Source organism: Pararge aegeria, chromosome 2, assembly GCF_905163445.1.
Source record: "Pararge aegeria chromosome 2, ilParAegt1.1, whole genome shotgun sequence".
Lineage (NCBI taxonomy): Eukaryota > Metazoa > Arthropoda > Insecta > Lepidoptera > Nymphalidae > Pararge > Pararge aegeria.
In genome coordinates, this window is record NC_053181.1 from 20,475,156 (window position 1) to 20,496,447 (window position 21,292).

General features: G+C 36.2%; 1 protein-coding gene across 1 annotated transcript in view; it reads right to left on the minus strand.

The window, feature by feature from the left end:
• The window catches only part of LOC120630899 (probable G-protein coupled receptor 158), a 214,742-nt gene that overhangs the window by 54,313 nt on the left and 139,137 nt on the right, over positions 1-21,292 (minus strand). Inside the window, exons 2-3 of the mRNA XM_039900241.1 lie at positions 6,930-7,703; positions 3,666-3,849 (exon numbers count right to left, since the gene is read on the minus strand). Coding sequence (XP_039756175.1) covers positions 3,666-3,849; positions 6,930-7,703 — 958 coding nt within the window. The remainder of the gene's footprint in view (positions 1-3,665; positions 3,850-6,929; positions 7,704-21,292) is intronic.

The following is a 21,292-nucleotide window of genomic DNA, read 5'->3' on the forward strand; positions in this document are numbered from 1 at the left end:
TACGCATATAATTTAAAGAAAATTAGACAACTTTCTCCAAATATTGTAGATGTCTTATTAAATATTAATTTAATTAACTTATTTGTTTGTTAATTATAGTAGTATATTTTTATTTGCAATTTTTTTGTTATCAACGTCACATGTAATCTAACGTTTTTCGAGTAATTAAAGTCTAAATTTTAATAAATAGCTCAAAATTATTTATAATAATTAAAAAAAAATTTTCAAATTCAAGTTTTTTTTTAATTTTTGCGTTTTCTGAGAAGATTTACCATATTAACATATATTTTTTTTTTCACCATCGGAAAGTAGCGATTTCAACGAAAAGAAACCACACCAACTTTTTGAAAAAAGCTGATATTTTGACGGGTGAATTTTCGCTTGAAAATTAGGGTGTTTTTTCGATATTAATTCAAAATAAGGTGAAACAATAAATATTTTTAATTAAATAAATTACAGCGTATTTGGGACATAAAAAGGTAAGTTTTCACAAAATTTCGTTAAAAAAAAAAAATTTTTGTAAAAGATAAAAATAAAAAACCAAAAACTTGGTTTTTTGAATTTTTCACATAATTTTTGAGGTTATGTGAAAAAACTGTAAATGCAAAAGTTTTAGATCTTTTTATTATCTACAACTTTTCCATTTGACTTTTTTCGATAGGACTTTTAGTTTTGCCGGAAATCGAGAAAAACCGTTTTTTACCCTTAAGAACTCACCCCCATCCCCTTCCCAACCTCAGATCGCCCGTAAATTATTTTTCCTTTCATTTTTATCATATTTCCCTCCTTTTCTAATGGGTTTCATTCTATTATAATTTTTTTTCACTTTTCATTATTTTTAAAGGCTTCTACCCTGGTCTAAAAGGTCATTTTGAAACATGTTCATGTTCTATTATTTTTTTGCGCTATGGTTCGAAGATCTGACGTCATCCGGACATGGGCTCACACCACGGCCTCGGAGACGTGCGGAGTAATCACCGTCCCAAACCCCGTAACTCCAATCGTCGCCTGAGCCGAGGTTCAGCCTAACATCAGGCTGCCTCAGGCCGACGATCCCATCGCTTGTTCGAGCTCTAGGGTTCAAACTCTCACTGGCAGAGCCAAATTCCGTTAATCAGCAACACACAATACGAAGAAAAAAAGAAGATTCGGAATAAGAACATCAGTTGATAAATAATTAAAAAAAATTGACTTCAAGCAAAGAAACAAATCAACCCCCCAGCTTTATAGAATAAATTATACTAACTGTGATTTCGACGTTGTTTTCTTTTGAATCAACTTTAATTCAATCACATTTGGCCAGCGAACGACGGTGGACAAGGGAATGTTATCACGTTCCCAAATAATCCATTTCCCTGGGCACTATCTATGGCCGAATATTTATTTTTATTGGTCGCCAATGTCAAATAGAGCCGTAGATTGTGAGCAGCGCAGACAAAAGATATGTATTATCCACCACTTGCTATTGGCATAGCTATTACTGCTAAGTATAATGGCGCATTTCATTGGCCTATAATTTTGCTGATACGCGGCATCCGGGGACTCCCCGAAAGGTAAGTAAGGAGTAATGAGACAGTCAAGCTAATCTTTCTATACATATTCTAAAGCTGAAGAGTTTTGTTTTTTTTTGTGTGTCGCACTTTTTTGACAGCCTAATTCTAAAGAAATGAAATACCTATACTAAAATTTAGATTTTTTTATATAACATCACTACGGGGTTTATCAGGGGATGAAAGTTTGTAAAAGAACTGTACATTTTCGAGTTATATCGCTGAAAATCTGACGCTTAAAACAGTAAGAAAACATGTTAGGATATATAAAAATGGGGGTGTAAGTTTATTTGTAAGAACGCGCGAAATACCAGTCCAATTTTAAAAATCTATGTCGCATTCGATAGCTTAACTTCAAGCAAACGAAGTACTAGAGCAGACATCGCGACGTGGATATTGTGTATAATGATGGATGAAAGTTTGTATGGGAATCTTGTCAGATGTTCCTATTAATGGTGTGCGATTCAGAAATCCCCTTTTTTCATCGGTCAATGGATAGGGCGATGGAGAGACCTATGCTAGCAGTGTCTCTAAGTTATAACGTATTTATAAGCCCAATTTGTCATTCTCTGCGTAAATTAGGAGAATCTTTAGGTGTAATTTATAATTTCTTCAATCTTTATACTCCATACCAAACAGATTTTCGACAATGCACATTTCGCTCCGATATTTAAGTTACATCGTAATCAGATATGGGGAGATTCGTAGAAGAACTAGAGTTACAGACATAGCTCATTGAGTCGCGAAGCTGGAGTGGCACCGTAAGGATCTGCATCCCTACGTGGTTCATATACTGCGGATGCGTACGAAGCGCTTCGCATCTTAGTTTCTGATCCGCACCGCTAGAATCTGGAATGCTCTTCCAGCTTCCATTTTCCCCAGTGCCTACAATATTAGTACCTTCAAATCAAGAGTGAATAAGCATCTTCTAGGCAAGCGCGCTCCACCTTAGGCTGCATCATCATCTTACCATCAGGTGTGATTGCAGTCAAGCGCTCGTCTATAAATATAAAAGAAAAAAAACGATAGACGTATGGGTCCCATGGTCCTGGAATGGCGACGCAGTATTAGTCGACCTTCTAATACTGCGACGAGGTGTACAGGTGTCAAAAAGCGAGTCACTGCGAGCGAGAGAAAGAGATTCTGGGACTCCATACAAAAAAATACGTCCAGCAGTAGAAGTCAATCAATTATGTCTTCGGATGTACACTTGTACAAAGATATCCGTAGACTCTTGCCTTGAAAGTATTCAAGTTATATTTTGCAAGTTTTATCCAGCGAAAATACGGTATTTTCAAAGCCTGTCAGAAATCGACACAACTGTCGTTCGTTTGCTGAACGACGCTCGGTGTTTTCGCAAAATAGTAGACATTTTTTATCGAATAACTGACTGACTACAAAAGAGTTATTTATCTTTGGAATGAAGTCTGCCATACTTTCGTTGATTATATTTTTCTATAACCGATTCAGCATCAGGAACTGTTTTGTTCGGAATCGTTTTCTATAATAGATACCAATGGTTCTACAACATATTGGTCATGTCCAGTGTACTAGAAACAGACATAAATTAGTGATATCTGCATATCGTCTGCGGAAGGTGCAGAACTCCTTTGTGGGGTTGAGTATACGCTTTTACAACATGATTCCTAAGGTAATTCTGGCATACATTTAAAAAATATGTAAAAACACATCTAAGACAGCGAGGTTACTATACGTTTGATAAATTTCTTATGACAATGTAGATTGAAAGCAGCCAGCTTTGCTCTCATCTACCGCAAGATAGAAATATGATTGAAAATGTTGATGTTGGAAAAGAGCAACTACTGAATTTCTTGCCGGCTCTTCTCAGTAGAATCTGCTTTCCGAACCGGTGGTAGAGTCACTACAGACATACTTGGGGTTTCAAAAGTGCTTATAAAGTAGGCCTACTTGAAATAAATGAATTTTGAATTTTGTCCAAATATACGTACTAATTAGAATATTGGTAGGTCATGAAATATCATCATCTTCAGATCGTGTGGAATATGGATAGCAACATCAGATATTGGATGAGACTTATTATTAAAATAGGGCATAACTGGTTTTATTATTGTATGTATATGTAAAGTCACTTACTTGAAGAAATAAGTGCCATTGCTGTAACCGAAAAAAGGGACGGTATATGTGAGCATCCAGATGTTGCCACCACCGCAGTCGTAGTACGGTTTCGACCACTTGCCATCCTCATACGTCACGGAGAGAATCTCGTCGAACTCTCTCTCCGTATGTGCTGTGTCGTTGTAGGTGTACGTGTTGTAACCTGGACATAGATAATACAAGACGTAGTTGGAAAACTAAAATTAACTATGTACTACTTCTTCAATAACACTCAAGTTTTTGTTTATATCTTCTTATACCAGAGCGCTTATGCAACCCTGGTACTTTTAGATTTTAGTTCATGAATCCGAAAAATTATCACCTCATTTATACTATTAGTGTTAAAGAAGATTAGATTTTGGAGCAAAGACCCACCTCGCTGCTTCAATGTAGGTTCTTGGGCTGGTCAAACCAACCTGGCCCTACCTGGTAATCGAACCCAGTACATTGGAATCCGTTAACGAAAAAGGTAACTTCTCCACCAATTTGTTAATTTGTTATAACTACACAACAATATGATAATATTATGCGTACGCATCATAGTGCTTTCGTTTAGGTCGTTTTAAATAGAGCTTTGACTTTGACATAGTCCTGTTTGTAATATTATAGGTAGGGCTATAAAGAGAAAATGTTTGTCAATACTAACGTAAAGCCGGATTTACATAGTGTGCTGCTGAATCGTGATCCGTGGTGCATCAAAAGGCCGAGTGGGCAATACATTTTGTATGAAGGCGTTTATCCTCGTTGACACTACATCACGTCTATCATGAAATATATAGTAAGCAGATCTTCATAGTATACAACGTGTTAATGAAAACTTAACAGGTTTAGAGGTACATTGTGTACCGTCTCAGAGACTTATCTGTGAAACCGATAACCTAATAGTTATTGAGTAAACCGCTGCCATAGTTTTTACTGAAATAAATCAGATACAGCACTTACATCACACGCGAAATTACAATTATGTTACTCCTGTCACTATATAAGGCTCGCGTCGCGTAGCATTGAGAGAGATTAAAATAAAATAAATATTAAATGAACTGACTAATGTGTTATAAGTATCGACTACGCACGCTTAAGTTGCCTTTAAAATATTTATGTATCTACTGCCTCTATAGAAAGGAATTCCAAACCGATCAACAACCTGCCTTGAACTAAGTATGTTACGCTAAACCACAATATAATAAGGGCACAAACTAAGATAAATTTGTAACATGAATGTCAAACAATAACTGTGACGTAAGCAAATAATCTAACACTGGAAATCTCATGTAGAGTCATTTAATAGCACACTACATACCGCTGTCCCGGGGAAATTATTAAAATCGTTCCATCAAGTTGGAATGTTGGAATATATTATGCTATCACAATTCAGTCGAACGACCCTTAAATACTAAGTGAGGTACCGAATTAAACCACCTCACGCCCCCCCTGTATATCAATCGGGAAAGTACGGAAATTGGATATAATTTCGTAATTCCATTATCGTCTGAGGCGCAATTGATTACTTGTTAGAAATCAAACCGGCAATCCTATTAACTGTAGCTGTATCTCGAGAACGTCAGTCCTACCTCGTATATATTAACTGTATCTAGATAGCACATTTCACATGCAGTGATGGTCTTACTGAAGCGGTGATAGCGCAGTGGGTAGGAGCTTGACGACTTTCTGTTTCTTGCTTTGCTTTTTAACCAATTAAATATCACTTGCTTCAACGGTGAAGGAAAACATTGTGAGGAAATCTGCATGCCTGAGAGTTCACCAAAATGTTCTGAAAAGGTGTGTGGTGTCCCCCAATCCCTACTGCCCCCCCTCCCCCTCCCTCACCGTGGGAGGAGACCTGTGCCCTGTTATTGCGCCGGTAATGGGTTGTGATGATGATGATGTTACGAAAATTGACCAAATATTGTATGTTATTGTTGCCTGACTTTTACTTTTGTTTAAACTTTTATCACATATTCATACTAATTAATAAATTGATTTTTTAATTTACATCTTTATTATTCCAATAAAAGTCGTATTACCACTTTTTACTTTTTTACCTTACATAGTTTTGATGCGCCAAAACTATGTAAGGCTTTGAAGAGTGCAATCCAGTTTTAGCCCTTAGTATCTCGACGTCAACTAATTTATTTAATGTGTTTTCATTTACATCGAAAATAAATAAAATGCTTCTATTCTTATTCGGTGTTAGAAACAATACACTTATTCTCATTTTTATATATTAGGTTTGTCTGTACCACCACTCAGAGCTGGTAAACAGCTTCGCAATATACCGTGCATTATGTGAGCACACACTATTTCATAAAGAAAGTGCGAGTGAGTGAATGTATTGTGTACACTTTAGTTGTACACTGTAAACTTTTGTGTACAGAAAAAGAGGTAACACAAAAAGCAACACAGTGTCTCTTCAACTGATTGCTATAAATTCAATTATATCTTTTTTCTAATGCAAAGTGGAAAAAATTAAACATCCAACTTGAGAACAAAAAATTTCCAACAGTTTCTTGCCCGATCCGTAGCACTCGTGACTCTTAGACGATTATGGTAACCACTAGGTCAATAGCAGTGAGTTAGTAACAGTGGTGTTATCATCATTTTCATTGTCATATCAACCCATTACGACTACGAGGCATAGGTCTCCTCCCACGATAAGGCCGTAAACCACCACGCTAGCCCGTTTGGTGTACTTTGCACGCCTCTGAAAACATTTTGAACATTTTGGAATACTCGAAGTGAATGCAGATTTCCTCACGATGCTTTCCTTCACCTTTGAGGCAAGTGATTCTTTTAATTACTTAAAACACACGTAACTTGGGAAAGTTTGAGGTGCGGGCTAGGATTCGAAATAGCCCCTCAAAAGTGAAGTCAAATTCCTAACCACTGGGCTATCACAGCAACTTTTATGAAGTAGGCCACAGAGTATCCCAAAAACTATATATCAGGTCAAACAATCTATATATATATATATTATTAACTATTGTAAAGTTAATTAAGTTGTTATAATTATGTTATTGTTATTATTTTTCTTTTTTCTTTGTTTGTTCTAGTTTTAATCTGTATAATTTTATCGGCTATGTATTTAATTAGTGTAATTTAATTTGTGTTATCCGTACTAATTCATTTAAAATAAATAAATAATAATAATAGACCTTTATAAGTGACTTTCGTTGATTAGTTTCACTATTATAATAGTAGAACTAAATGAGCTATAAATCGCTCTCACTTATGCTTTACACTCACCTCTCCTGAACTGATTGTGGTTTCGAATCACGCGCTCGGCGTTCTTGCGGGCAATGTAGAACCACTCTGAGGTGTTGCTCAAATATTTGTACTCGACCGCCAGATCCTTCGCCAATATCGGCCCCTCGGGTAACCGATACGCGAACGGGCAAAACAGCTGGTAATCTTTATATTGATATTGGTCATAACAGTTCCCAGCCGCGAAAACGTCATCGTCAAACTCCACCATCGAGAAAACACTTGCATGGAGCAAATACTCATTATGCATCACAGACGGACCGGCGTATTTCCATAACCTAGTGAGCATATTCGCTCTATTAACAGCCACATCCGCTTCTATCCTAAATCTCTCTTGAGCATACCTATCTACCACACCCTCGCCTAGATTCAAATGCGTCCCAGCTGTGCAGTTTTCGCCTAGCAAATGCTGAGTTTCGATCAATCTTAGAAACTTAGTAACAACGTCTTCGAGAACATTCGGTCTGACAACCGTTACATTTTCACTATCATTTATATTTGTGTCATTGTTAACAATGTCTTTTATATCATCTAGGGAGATTCTCTGCGTTTCATTGTCATAACTATGCTCTAGGTTAATAAAGTGATCTAGCAGAGACACGTCGTCCGTTGTGTCTCTCGCGATAACATTTCCCGAGTAATTCCCGAAGTATTTCTGGAACATGTCAGGTGTGGTTTTGTATCCGTCTTCATCGGGCGCTCCGTAAGGTCTGAGCGCTGACACGACCGGGTCCTCCCCGGATTTGTCGATACTCTCTGCAACAAAGATAAAACGTTTTATTACAAACTGTGTAGATATCGCGTGATTTTATTTGTTTTGCTTTCGTTACATGTTTGTCGCGAATAAGCGACGAGTTTATCTAAGATCTCGGTAAATTGGTAGCTTACTGGATTACGATTATGGATATATGTACTAACTGATGCCTGCAGCTTCGTCGACTTAAGTTAATATACCACATTTAAAAATATTACAGTATACAGCCGTCACCAATATGCTACCGATGTCTGTTTTATTAATCATATCAAACCATTACCGGTTCACTAAAGGGCACGGGTCTCCTCCCACAATAAGAAGTGTTTAAGGCCGTAGTCCACCACGCTGGCCCAGTGCAGATTGGTGGACACCACACGCCTCTGAGAAAATTATGTAGAACTCTCAGGCATGAAGGTTTCCTCACGATGTTTTCCTTCATCCTTGAAGCAAGTGATATTTTAATTACTTAAAACACACATAATATTAAAAAGTTAGCGGCGCGGGCTGGGATTTGAACTCGATCCCACGAAAGTGAAGTCGAGCTCCTACCCACTGGGCTATCACAGCTTCACTTACATATATTAGATAGCTATATACATAGCTATATTTTATGATATATTATTATGTATAATGGAAATAACAAAACATTACCTCTGAATAAAGTAACTAAGAATTATATGCAACGTTATTTACTTATATTTATTAAGTACCGTTTCGGGAATGCCAAAAAATACTGCACGAAATGTTAATATTATCATAATGTACGAGAAAACATTGTTTCACCTTTTGTAAACTCAACGAAAAACGCGAATGTAAAATAAGGCTAAATGTTTTATATTTTTCTTGGTCCTTTTCAACAAACCGAGTTTCTGGATATAAAAGTTTCAAAGTAGATAGCCAGTAAACATTACTTGGAAAACTACACTAATACTATTTGTTTTTGTGGGACTATAAAACGCTTTTAAAATTACCAAGAGCGACGCTTTAAAAATTACTGTTTTACTTAATTTTTTTATATACTACGACCATACACACATCGCCATCCAGCCCCAAAGCAAGTTTAGCTTGTGTTATAGGTACCTAGACGACTGATGAATATTTTTATAAATAATATACATAAATACATATAATATACAGATAAACACCCAGACACTGAAAAACATTTATGTTCATCGTTCAAATATATTCCGGGGAAATCGAACCCACGGCCCCGAACTCAGAAAGCAGGATCGCTGTCCACTGCGATATGGTTTTTAATATGGTTATTTAAACAATATGAAACATATTTCTTTTTTTCATTTATGTCTGTCTGTGTAACAGCTCTGATTTAGACAGATAACAATGAGACATGGGTGTCGCAAAGGTTTCAAACATGAAAATTTAAGAAGAATAAGAAGAAACACTTTATTGCACGTATAACATACAGGAAAAGAAACAGTAAGGAGTATGCAGTACACAATGTAGACATGCAAAGGCGACCTTATTGCTGTATGCATTCTCTTAAAGACAACCTTAGTAGGTTTCTTTTAGGGCATAGCTATACGCTTACAAAAACTCATCCCTAAGGACGGAAAACACGAATAAGGTATTTATATCGGAGTCATAATAATATTTTTGGAGTCACAGATATTCGGAAGGTAAATAAAATCATTCTGGAGACAGGTAATAGGCTACCAAAGAAAATTTTCATAATCTCACGGGAAATCAAACATTGTACGCGGACGAAGTCACCCTTCAACGACAATAAAAATAGCTAAACAAAATCAACCAACAAAGAAAAATCTGACTCCGTTAAGGAAACAATATTATTTTTTTAATAAAACAGCAAGCGATACCAGCACTGATGTAGATACATGTAAAGACGTTTTGCTCCATAAAGGGGATTTGTCGGGGGCGACGAGCTTGTAAAATCCCCCATCTTGCCTTGTAAAGGGGGATTTTGTTTATGAGAATAACAAATCGCGACTTTCATTACGGCAGCAATTGATGGGCCGACATTATTTATTGCAGGCAATTTCAGGATATTCCGCGTTCACTGCGAGATAATTTTGGATAAGTGCGTGAAGAATTTGAGACTCGAAACGTGTGGGGATGAGGTGGAGTTAGAGACAGTGATGCATGTAGAGGTACGATTTCGAACAAGGATTCGCAAACGGTAAAAATACAATCTATAGGTGAGTTATGCTGTAGGTTTAATTTATCATGAGTTTTTAAGAATGTCACACTACTGGGTGCAGACATGCTTTCCATAAAAGTGAGCTATGTATAAAATAATTCAGTATGTCAAATTATGACAACCCAAACTTTATTCAATGAAAGTTGGCGGCTTTCAATGACATTATTGTCGCTTAACCCCCGTCTTAACAACCTGCTCAAATTAATACTTAAAACAAAGCACAATATTAAAAAAAAACATTGTTCCGATGATGAAGGTAAACAGCGTAAGGAAACTGTATGCCTAAGAGTTCTCCACAATGTTTTAAAGGCGTGTGAATTCTAGCGATCCGTGCTTGGCCATCGTGGTGCATTCTGTGACGAGATCCGTGTCCTGTAGTGGCCGATAAATAAAAAGTACATATTAATGACTTGGGACCCTTACAAAATTCACGACAAAACACTAAGGAAAATCATTTCTCTCAATTTTCGTATAAAATTATCCGCCATCTTCACACAGTAACCAGAAAAGACGCGAACATGACGTAACAAAGCCAATTAACAACTTCTTTACGTCATTATATTTACAGAAATGGGAAAGCTGTATCTTTATAAGAAGTGTAAGGAGTAAGCGGGAGCCACACTGCGACGTTTACGTTTGCGTCCTGCGTGCGACCAATCACAAGACCTACTCAAACGGGCGCTTTGTGTGATTAGTACCTCGAGAGACGCCAACTTTTGTCGCCGGTGTCAGGCCTTATTTTCTAAGTGAAGGTAACACGACGGCGTCAAACCTGCGTCCTCAGCGGCGTTAGACAAGACTTAGTATAAGACTTAGACTACTTTTTGTGATTGGTCGCAATCCTAAACGCCGCTGAAGACGCAAATTTGACGCCGCAGTTTGATCTTACCTTAATGAATCTCATAAATCAAACTAAAAGATGAAAAAAAGGGAAAATACAACAAAAGAAATCGCGCAAAAAAAGTATTTATTAGTCATATAATTCATAATCACCAGCCAATTAATTTCACATTGCTTTTCAGACGGCCGATTGGCGCAGTTTGCAGCGACCCTGCTTTCTGAGTCCAAGGCCGTGGGTTCGATTCCCACTACTGGATAATGTTGTGTGATGAGCATGAATGTTTTTCAGTGTCTGGGTGTTTATATGTATATTGCTATTATTTATATATATTATTCATAAAAATATTCATCAGTCATCTTAGTACCCACGTGTTACCCAGTAACACAAGCTACGCTTACTTTGGGGCTAGATGGCGATGTGTGTATTGTCGCAGTATATTTATTTATTTATTGCTGACCTCAAGCCTCTTCAAAATATAGGTTTACAGCTAACACCCACCACAATGCTGTAGTGCTCTTTAGCGGGCTTTAATAATTACTATTACATTTAACGATTAGTGATATAAACCGGTTAAACCGGTATCGACGTGCGACAGCTACGTGCTTTTAGAGACATGGTTAACGCGAATTTCCAAACTCCGGGCTCACGTATATTTTAGCAGTACCTACACCTTGTTACCTTGAGAAAGTGCTTTACTTGTTTACCTTTGCCGCTATAGACACCCGCTTTGTTATGATCGAAAACTTATAATAGATTAAGAGACCACGATTTATTAAATCCAACTTCAGCTCCATATTTGAAATAACGTTGCGTTACTTAATTATTCTCTCTCTGTTCAGTGGATAATCTTATTTAGATGAGTAATTTTTTCTAAAGTGTTTTTACGAAAAAAATACATACAAGTATAAGTAAAAACGCTTTGCAAATAGATGTATAATTTTGTTAACACCAATACAGAAGTTCTTTATAACATTTCATATTTTATAAGTATCGTGTACAATAAAAGTATGTTTTCATTTCACGAAACTCATTAATATTAAATCATCTCTGAATACATTTTGGTACCTGGTTTCTATTTAAATTATTAAGGTTATTCATTGTAATAATATACATTAAACAAACCGACGTATTTGTGTGGTCCGCATCATAGCTATTATCATAATATTTATTACTACAAGTAAGTGTATTTTTAATTTATCTATCATTTTTCTTTTTAATTCTTAACAATGCTTAGTTATCATAAAAACAACACTATAAAAAAAACATCCACCCTACATTTGCGGGGCTTTTGAATGCCCAAGCAAACGGCGATCAGGGCTCCAGAGTGAGGAACCTTCTCACAATACACGCTGTTTCAAGGACTACTGCCTTCTGTTGTCGACCCTTGATCCAACAACCAAGCGAAAGCTTCTTAAAATATTGGTCGAAGGTTTTCGCGAAAAGAGCATTAACTTAAACGTCGATCGGAACAATAACGGTCGACTCAACGTGTATTTTATTATTATTTTACTTTATATTATGCAACAAAAAGTTATAACAAAAAGTATGCGAATAAAGCAGTTAAGCCAATTAAAAGTTTTACAAATGCCATTTATATGAACCGAAAGGAAATTCTCACGTGGGAAAGTATAGTATATAAATAAAACCTTCTGTTAATTATAAAGTATTAAAAGGAGATGAAAACTATAAATCCCTAGCAACTTACTAGCAGTGCAGTTTCGTCCTATGGACCCATTACCGGCCCAGGGCACGGGTTTTCTCCAATAATGAGAAGTGTTTAAGCCGTAGTCCACCACGCTGACCTAGTGCGGATTGGTGGACTTCACACGCCTTTGAGAACATTATTGAGAATTCTCAGGCATGCAGATGTCCGCGCGACGTTTTAATTCACCGTTGAAGCAAGTGATATTTTGATTACTTTAAACGCACATAACTTATGAAAGTTAGAGGTGCGTGCCAAAAGTGAAGCCGAATTCCTAGCCACTGGTACTATCATCGCTTCTTGCGTTAAATACCTACAAGAAAGTAAAAATATATTTAAATGGATTCCTATTAACATAAAAAAATATGAGATAAGCGCTTCCAAGTATGAGCCCTTTCCAATATTTAGTATACCCTGAAGTATGACAAGTTTGATGTTCTACCCCTTCGTTCCTTCGGATGATGTGAGATGTTAAATATCCTATAACCTTCTTCCATAAAAGTTATCCATTGCATTTTTTTTATATGCGGTTCAAACTCTTCAATTTTATAATCATGGTCAAACTGCAGCACACATATAGCAAATATGTGTGCTGCAGTTTGACCCACATTAAATTAAACAAAAATTATAACGCAATATATACTTCTTGATATTAAAAGAGTGACTTTTTGTGATGGCGGCCATCTTGGATTTGTAATTGAGAATTCGAAGAAAGCTCTCCACTAATTCACCTTTGAAACAAAAAAATAAATCGAATCGGTTCATCCGTTTGGGAGCTACGGTGCCACAGACAGACACACAGACACGCCAAACTTATAACACCCTGTAATTTTTTTGTCGGGTTAAAAAGTAGTCCACAAAATTATAAATCATTCTTGTATGAATCGGACATGTTAGAACGTTATACTTGTAGCAACATGTTGGAAAAAGTTAAGTGGCCAATAAAGCACCCGCGTCAGGTAAAGAAGCACATTAAAGTGAAAAATGAACATGTTCTACTAGGGGTTCCGGAAGCAATGACTTTTTGATGGATATTTATGAGAAATTACGGGACACAAAACCACTTGCCGTAACAAACATTATACCCTCTTCAAATAATGCTTGAATAATTTATTTTTCTTTGTCTCTCCAATCACAATTTGAGTTAATATGACGTGGCTATAGATAGAAACAGGCCTTACCTATTTTGTGTGTTTTTTTATCATCGCTATGGACTTAGCGTTGCGCGCAGGCGTTAATTTGCGGAAATCCATGATATATTATGGAAATTAAGCTTAATTTGCTATACTCCTCGAAAAGCAGGAGAATCTGTATGGTGCAATTTATAATTTCTTCAATCCTTATACTCCACATCAAACAGATCTTCAGCAACCCTGCTTTCTGAGCCCGGGGCCGTGGGTTTGATTCCCGCAACTGGAAAATGTTTGATGTATATTATTCATAAAAATATTCATCAGTCGTCTTAGTACCCATAACACAAGCTACGCTTACTTTGGGGCTAGATAGCGGTGTGTGTATGTATTTATTATAATATGTATTATTGATTGTTTTTAAGTTTAATTTAATTACGAATTAAGCAGTTACTATTATCTCGCAATCATGTAAAAGAAACCCCATATTCATATTTTACAACGTTTAATCGTTTAAATATCTCTAATTACACCATAGCACATTGTAAACTCAAACATCAATCTATCTGAACTTATAGCATACTGTTAATTAACTACAAAGAGATAACTTCTTCCATCCTCCCTTGACACTCCCGTTTGTTCTCCTCTGTACCTCTATTTTATTGCCAGTTTAAATGACCCTTCTTTTTGATCTGGGTTCCTGTCATTTTGAATTCCTACTCCAAATTATACCGACTACAGATTATGAATAATTTTGACCAGTCTGAACGAAGAAACCTTTTTATCTTCAACCAAATGTACATACAAAGGCAGATTTGCTAACATATATAAAAAAATATGTAGGTTAACATCAAAGGTGCTTTTTAAAAGAATAACAAATTATTTATTTACTAATTTCTTAAACATAGAAAATACACGTCACTTTATCATTATTTTCCTTTCAAAAAATAACAAAAAGCAGAAAAGGCGTACTCATCGTCAAAATGTCTCCCCTAGTTACTCCAGGGCCAAAAGTGTCCATCAATGAAATTTATGAAATGAAATGAAATTTATTTATTTGCCCACAAAATCGCTTACAATTATAATACAAAAATATATCCTAATAAAAGCATGTGGACAAATAGGGTTCCACCTCAGCACGAAGCCGCAGCGAGCTGCAGCGCTGGTTTTCAGGGGGACCCTGTGTGCTCACAGACGTGTTTGCGACTACATCATCCATGCCACAGTCTATACAAAATAAAAATAAAATTAAAAATAAAACATGGTGCGGAATATAAAATTTACAGATCTAAACCAAGAAGCCTATCACAGGCAGTGTCCATGGAAACGCTAGATACTTCGTCTGTACATACGCCAGAAACAAATTACAGCCCTGCTACTATAGTGTTTTTGACACACAAACACATACGGAAAAAAACTGATTTAAAGAAAAGCCTCATTAATGTCGATTTAAGAACTATAAATTTTTTGTTGCTGTAGCAAATGTGCTTTGAGTTTTTCTTTAAACAGCCGAACAGTTTGTATATCACGTATGGGTGGTGGCATCAGACTGAAAGCGTTGCCGTGCTGTATAGCGATGGACAACCTTCGGGCCAGGTAATCCCCAGAGCAGAGATCACAGTCCCTTTCCCGCAAACGGCGCCCAATCTCCCAGATGGAACTCTTAGTTCCCCCACCCCAGCAACCAGTTGTCTCCGAAGCTAAAGGGACTAAGAGGTAGCGATCCAAAAGTTGGGTATACTTTTTTTTTTTGGCGGCGGCAAGATGAATTGATTTTGTCTTTGACATTATTGCAAATACGTTCAATTCGAACAAAATAATAATTTTAAATTCTGAAAATTAAGCTTAATGTGAGTGTGTTCGGAATAGGGCAATTAATATGTAAATTTAAAATAAATCTTCATGATGTGGGGATTTGGCAAAGTATCCTGGCGACACCTTATTCAGAGGTAGCCAGAATGCTATTAGATTTTAAGTTAAGATAAGAGAAAGTAAGTATCAATTTTTGTAAAGGGATGGGTGACATTCTTATTGTTAAGAAAAGTCCCGAATAAATAAAGAATTAAAAAAAAAAAAGCTTAATGTGCTATACTCCGCGAAAAGCAGGAGAATCTGTAAGGTGCAATTTGTAATTTCTTCAATCCTTATACTCCAAACCAAACAGATCTTCTTAACAATTGTAAAGTCAACATCTGTAGAGGGTACATTGCTGAAGATCTGTTTGATGTGGAGTATAAGGATTGAAGAAATTATAAATTGCACCATACAGATTCTCCTGCTTTTCGCGGAGTATAGCACATTAAGCTTTTTTTTTTTAATTCTATATTTATTCGGGACTTTTCTTAACAATAAGAATGTCACCCATCCCTTTACAAAAATTGATACTTACTTTCTCTTATCTTAACTTAAAATCTAATAGCATTCTGGCTACCTCTGAATAAGGTGTCGCCAGGATACTTTGCCAAATCCCCACATCATGAAGATTTATTTTAAATTTACATATTAATTGCCCTATTCCGAACACACTCACATTAAGCTTAATTTTCAGAATTTAAAATTATTATTTTGTTCGAATTGAACGTATTTGCAATAATGTCAAAGACAAAATCAATTCATCTTGCCGCCGCCAAAAAAAAAAGTATACCCAACTTTTGGATCGCTACCTCTTAGTCCCTTTAGCGTCGGAGACAACTGGTTGCTGGGGTGGGGGAACTAAGAGTTCCATCTGGGAGATTGGGCGCCGTTTGCGGGAAAGGGACTGTGATCTCTGCTCTGGGGATTACCTGGCCCGAAGGTTGTCCATCGCTATACAGCACGGCAACGCTTTCAGTCTGATGCCACCACCCATACGTGATATACAAACTGTTCGGCTGTTTAAAGAAAAACTCAAAGCACATTTGCTACAGCAACAAAAAATTTGTAGTTCTTAAATCGACATTAATGAGGCTTTTCTTTAAATCAGTTTTTTTCCGTATGTGTTTGTGTGTCAAAAACACTATAGTAGCAGGGCTGTAATTTGTTTCTGGCGTATGTACAGACGAAGTATCTAGCGTTTCCATGGACACTGCCTGTGATAGGCTTCTTGGTTTAGATCTGTAAATTTTATATTCCGCACCATGTTTTATTTTTAATTTTATTTTTATTTTGTATAGACTGTGGCATGGATGATGTAGTCGCAAACACGTCTGTGAGCACACAGGGTCCCCCTGAAAACCAGCGCTGCAGCTCGCTGCGGCTTCGTGCTGAGGTGGAACCCTATTTGTCCACATGCTTTTATTAGGATATATTTTTGTATTATAATTGTAAGCGATTTTGTGGGCAAATAAATAAATTTCATTTCATTTCATAAATTTCATTGATGGACACTTTTGGCCCTGGAGTAACTAGGGGAGACATTTTGACGATGAGTACGCCTTTTCTGCTTTTTGTTATTTTTTGAAAGGAAAATAATGATAAAGTGACGTGTATTTTCTATGTTTAAGAAATTAGTAAATAAATAATTTGTTATTCTTTTAAAAAGCACCTTTGATGTTAACCTACATATTTTTTTATATATGTTAGCAAATCTGCCTTTGTATGTACATTTGGTTGAAGATAAAAAGGTTTCTTCGTTCAGACTGGTCAAAATTATTCATAATCTGTAGTCGGTATAATTTGGAGTAGGAATTCAAAATGACAGGAACCCAGATCAAAAAGAAGGGTCATTTAAACTGGCAATAAAATAGAGGTACAGAGGAGAACAAACGGGAGTGTCAAGGGAGGATGGAAGAAGTTATCTCTTTGTAGTTAATTAACAGTATGCTATAAGTTCAGATAGATTGATGTTTGAGTTTATAATGTGCTATGGTGTAATTAGAGATATTTAAACGATTAAACGTTGTAAAATATGAATATGGGGTTTCTTTTACATGATTGCGAGATAATAGTAACTGCTTAATTCGTAATTAAATTAAACTTAAAAACAATCAATAATACATATTATAATAAATACATACACACACCGCTATCTAGCCCCAAAGTAAGCGTAGCTTGTGTTATGGGTACTAAGACGACTGATGAATATTTTTATGAATAATATACATCAAACATTTTCCAGTTGCGGGAATCGAACCCACGGCCCCGGGCTCAGAAAGCAGGGTTGCTGCAAACTCCTCGATTCATGCAATATGCATACAAAAATTACAGAGGTACTTTTCGGGTACTAACGTAGTATAGTCATTATATGACTTCCTATACTTAATTTATCATCGGCAAAAAGTTATTTGAGTAAGACATTTCTTTAATAGCATTTCATTAAAATTGAAATGATTCATGACCAAAACAAATTTGAAACTTTAACTTAATACATACATAAGTACCGGCAAAAATTTTCCTCAGTTACAAGCTTTTTTTGAGACTTCGACCTCAAATTTTATAGCTTTTTAAAGTGATTTATGACCGATTCCAATCAGAAACTTCTTTTAGTTCAGAAAACCTGGTTTATTGAGAGGTATGGATATACCCGGTTTTAAATAAAAATTATTCATGTACCAATTGCTTACGGCACGAATAAAAGAGTGTTCGAACTGAAGCCGATACCGCAAAAGACGTGGAACGGAAGTCACTAGCGCTATTTGTGTCAACCAAATCGTATATTAGAACAAACTGGCGCTATCAGACTTTCAATATACTCGATAAAGCTTCCATTGAGCCTTGTTTTGTGACGCCGGTTTTTAATTATGATCTTCTTTCTTTATAGTTTTTTTTTTATTCCACTACAAGTCAGCCATTGACTGCAATCTCACCTGGTGGTAAGTGATGATGCAGTCTAAGATGGTAGCGGGCTAACCTGTTAGGGAGTATGGTAGTCATACCCCTAATCTCTTAGCGGAACACTAAATCGCTTAGCGGAACGTCTTTGTCGGTAGGGTAGTAACTAGCCACGGCCATAGCGTGGGAGGCTTATCAGACCAGACCCATGGCCCCTGCCGGTAATCGAACCCTCCTACTTATTTCACAGGACTCAAGCTATATAAGCTATAAGCTATAAACTCAAGCAATAATGACGTAGGAGATGGTCTGCAATGATGAAAAGTTGAAAACCATCGCATATAAATAGAGCAACACACAGGGTTGCAGGGCTTGCAAGGGACACACAGTGTTACCATCTGTCCATCTGTCCATCAACCTGAGGCGTAGGTATTAAGCGTCAAGTCGAAATATCTATCTATCTATCTATCTATTATCGTGATATGTACCCGTTGAACTATATATAACCAAAATCTTAGTTTAAAAACCTCACAATACGTTCCCAACGCAAGTTCAATTCATTTAATTCATTTTCTATAGAAGATGTTGACTTTATAAAGAAATGTTTAAAAACGAGTGTTTTGTACGAAGCTCCAAAATTGAAGCAAGTTGCACAGTGACAAGAGCCGAAAGAATTTTGTATTTTTTTTTTGAGTAAGTGGATGAAAGATTTAATCAAAAATAGGGCCCTAGTAATTGTAGAAAAATAAAAAAGTGTGTGTCAGCTCCAACGCACGACTGGAGTTTACTCCTTAAGTACGATTGTCGAAACATACACAAAGAGAGTTTATTTAACTGAAAAGGAAACTTCGTCTTTAAAAGATGTTTCCTAATTGTATTGGTATTGTGGAATTATGAATATTATTATTGTTGATTTTTATGTTGATTTTTATTTTTCGGGTCAAAATTCCGAAATATAGAGTTGTAGCCAAATTTTGCTTTAGTGTAAATAAGGTAAATTTTACCCCGATATTCAAGTATTTCCTTACTCTGAAAACGACCTCGATTGCGAGCTAGTAAACCTTGCACTAAGAATACAAGAGTCTTAATATTCGGAGCTCTTAAGACGCGAAGTTGAACACTGCTTAGGCCATAGGTTTGACGCCGCAGTATGGCCTCGCCTTAAACCGCCCATCACGTCCTGCGCGGAATTCGCTTAAGCTTGCACAGAGCTCAAACATTGCACAAAATAAGTACGCGGTATATATTTCGCAGTGAAGGCTTTTACACACTTTGTTTCACATTTTCACTTTGTAATTTAGTAACAAGAATTTAGTGTTCAAACAAGCGCTATGTGTCGGAATTTTATACTAAGTACACGCGAGTGGAAGCTTTTGAGTTGCACCGACTGTAATGTTTTGCAGTGCTTTTATTTATTTTCACAAAATTCCCTTCTGTTGGTAAAAAACTCGATTTTTTTACAAATGTATTAATAACTAGCTGCTGCCTGCGAATTTGTACGCGTACATTTCGTTCGTAATTCCGGATGGAAAACTATTATACAATCTATAAAGTAAGTAAGTATAATACGTATTATTTTGCCAAGATCGGCTTAGCTGTGAAACCGTGTAAAGTAACAAATGCTATTTTTGAATCCCGCGGGAAGTAATGTACCTGTGCTCTTTGCCCAAATTAAAAAAAATTTACGTACGACAAGACAGAATCTCTCTTCCTGATATTAAAGTAAAAGCACACACATATACACACACACACACATGCACTCAAACACTTCCACACACACACACTCACATATTTGCATGCTTGCATGATTGATTTTGAAAAATACTAAACATTAAACAAAAAAAAAAAAAAAAGAAAGTATAAAATTATAGAATGTAATAAATTGGTTAAGTCATGATATCAAATACAGGTTTTTTTCAAACTTAAATGGAGGTTAGCCTATTGTTTTGTAATGAAATTTAGATAACAAATAAATAATTTTTCATTTTCAAAAAAAAAAAAAAATGTTGCGGGCATCGCCTTGTATCTCCTATTATAATTGTAAAGGAAACTGTAAGTTCATTGTAATGTATTCATCAATATCCTATTACAGTTCACTGCTGGACTAAATCCACCAATCCACACTGGGCCAGCGTGGTGGACCACGGTCTTCTTATTGTGGGAGGAGACCCATGCCCTGTAATGAGCCGGTAAAGGGTTGATATGATGAGGGAGAGGTCTTTAGTCTATCTAAAGACCTCTCCCCATAATCACCACGCTGGGCACACAGATTAGTCATCGCTGTAGTTGGTAGTAATAGTACATAACATACTCAGTAGCCTCGTACGACATCCGCGGTAAGAGGAGGGCTGTTCGTTCTATCTACAAAATGGGTCCGAGAGAGTCATTGAGAGATAAATGTAAAGATTTTAAAATAATGACAGTGTATACACTGTCAGTACATATTTGAAAATTTAATGTACGTTCATAAAAATATTTCAAAATGTAAGAAACAATGTGACTACAATAATTTAAACATAAGAAGTAAGAATAAACTTACAGTGCAATATCCTAGGTTACATAAAATACATAATTCGTTTAAAGGAAATTTCATACAATTCTACAATAAACTACCAATTGACATCTAGGAGTCTCTTAAAAAGTTCAAAGTTTGTTTTAAACGTAAGCTTATAGAAAAGTCCTATTATAGTATAAAGGACTACGTAATCGATAAAAAAGCTTGGGTGTGAATTATTGCTGTAACCAAGTTGCTCTTCTAATAATTTTAAATGACATTGTGAGATGGTGATAACAAAAAAGAAAAAAAACACTTGGCTAAGTTTGTTATGGGCTTCTTCTTAGACCAGGACGCGTTTGGAACCCTCATAGCTTTAGTTTTAAGTTTACGAATGTGGTTATCGCCATCATCTCACTACTGTGTAATTCTTATGTGCGCATCAAAAGTGCCACCTATGGGCCTACTTGAATAAAGATATTTTTGACTTTGACTTTTG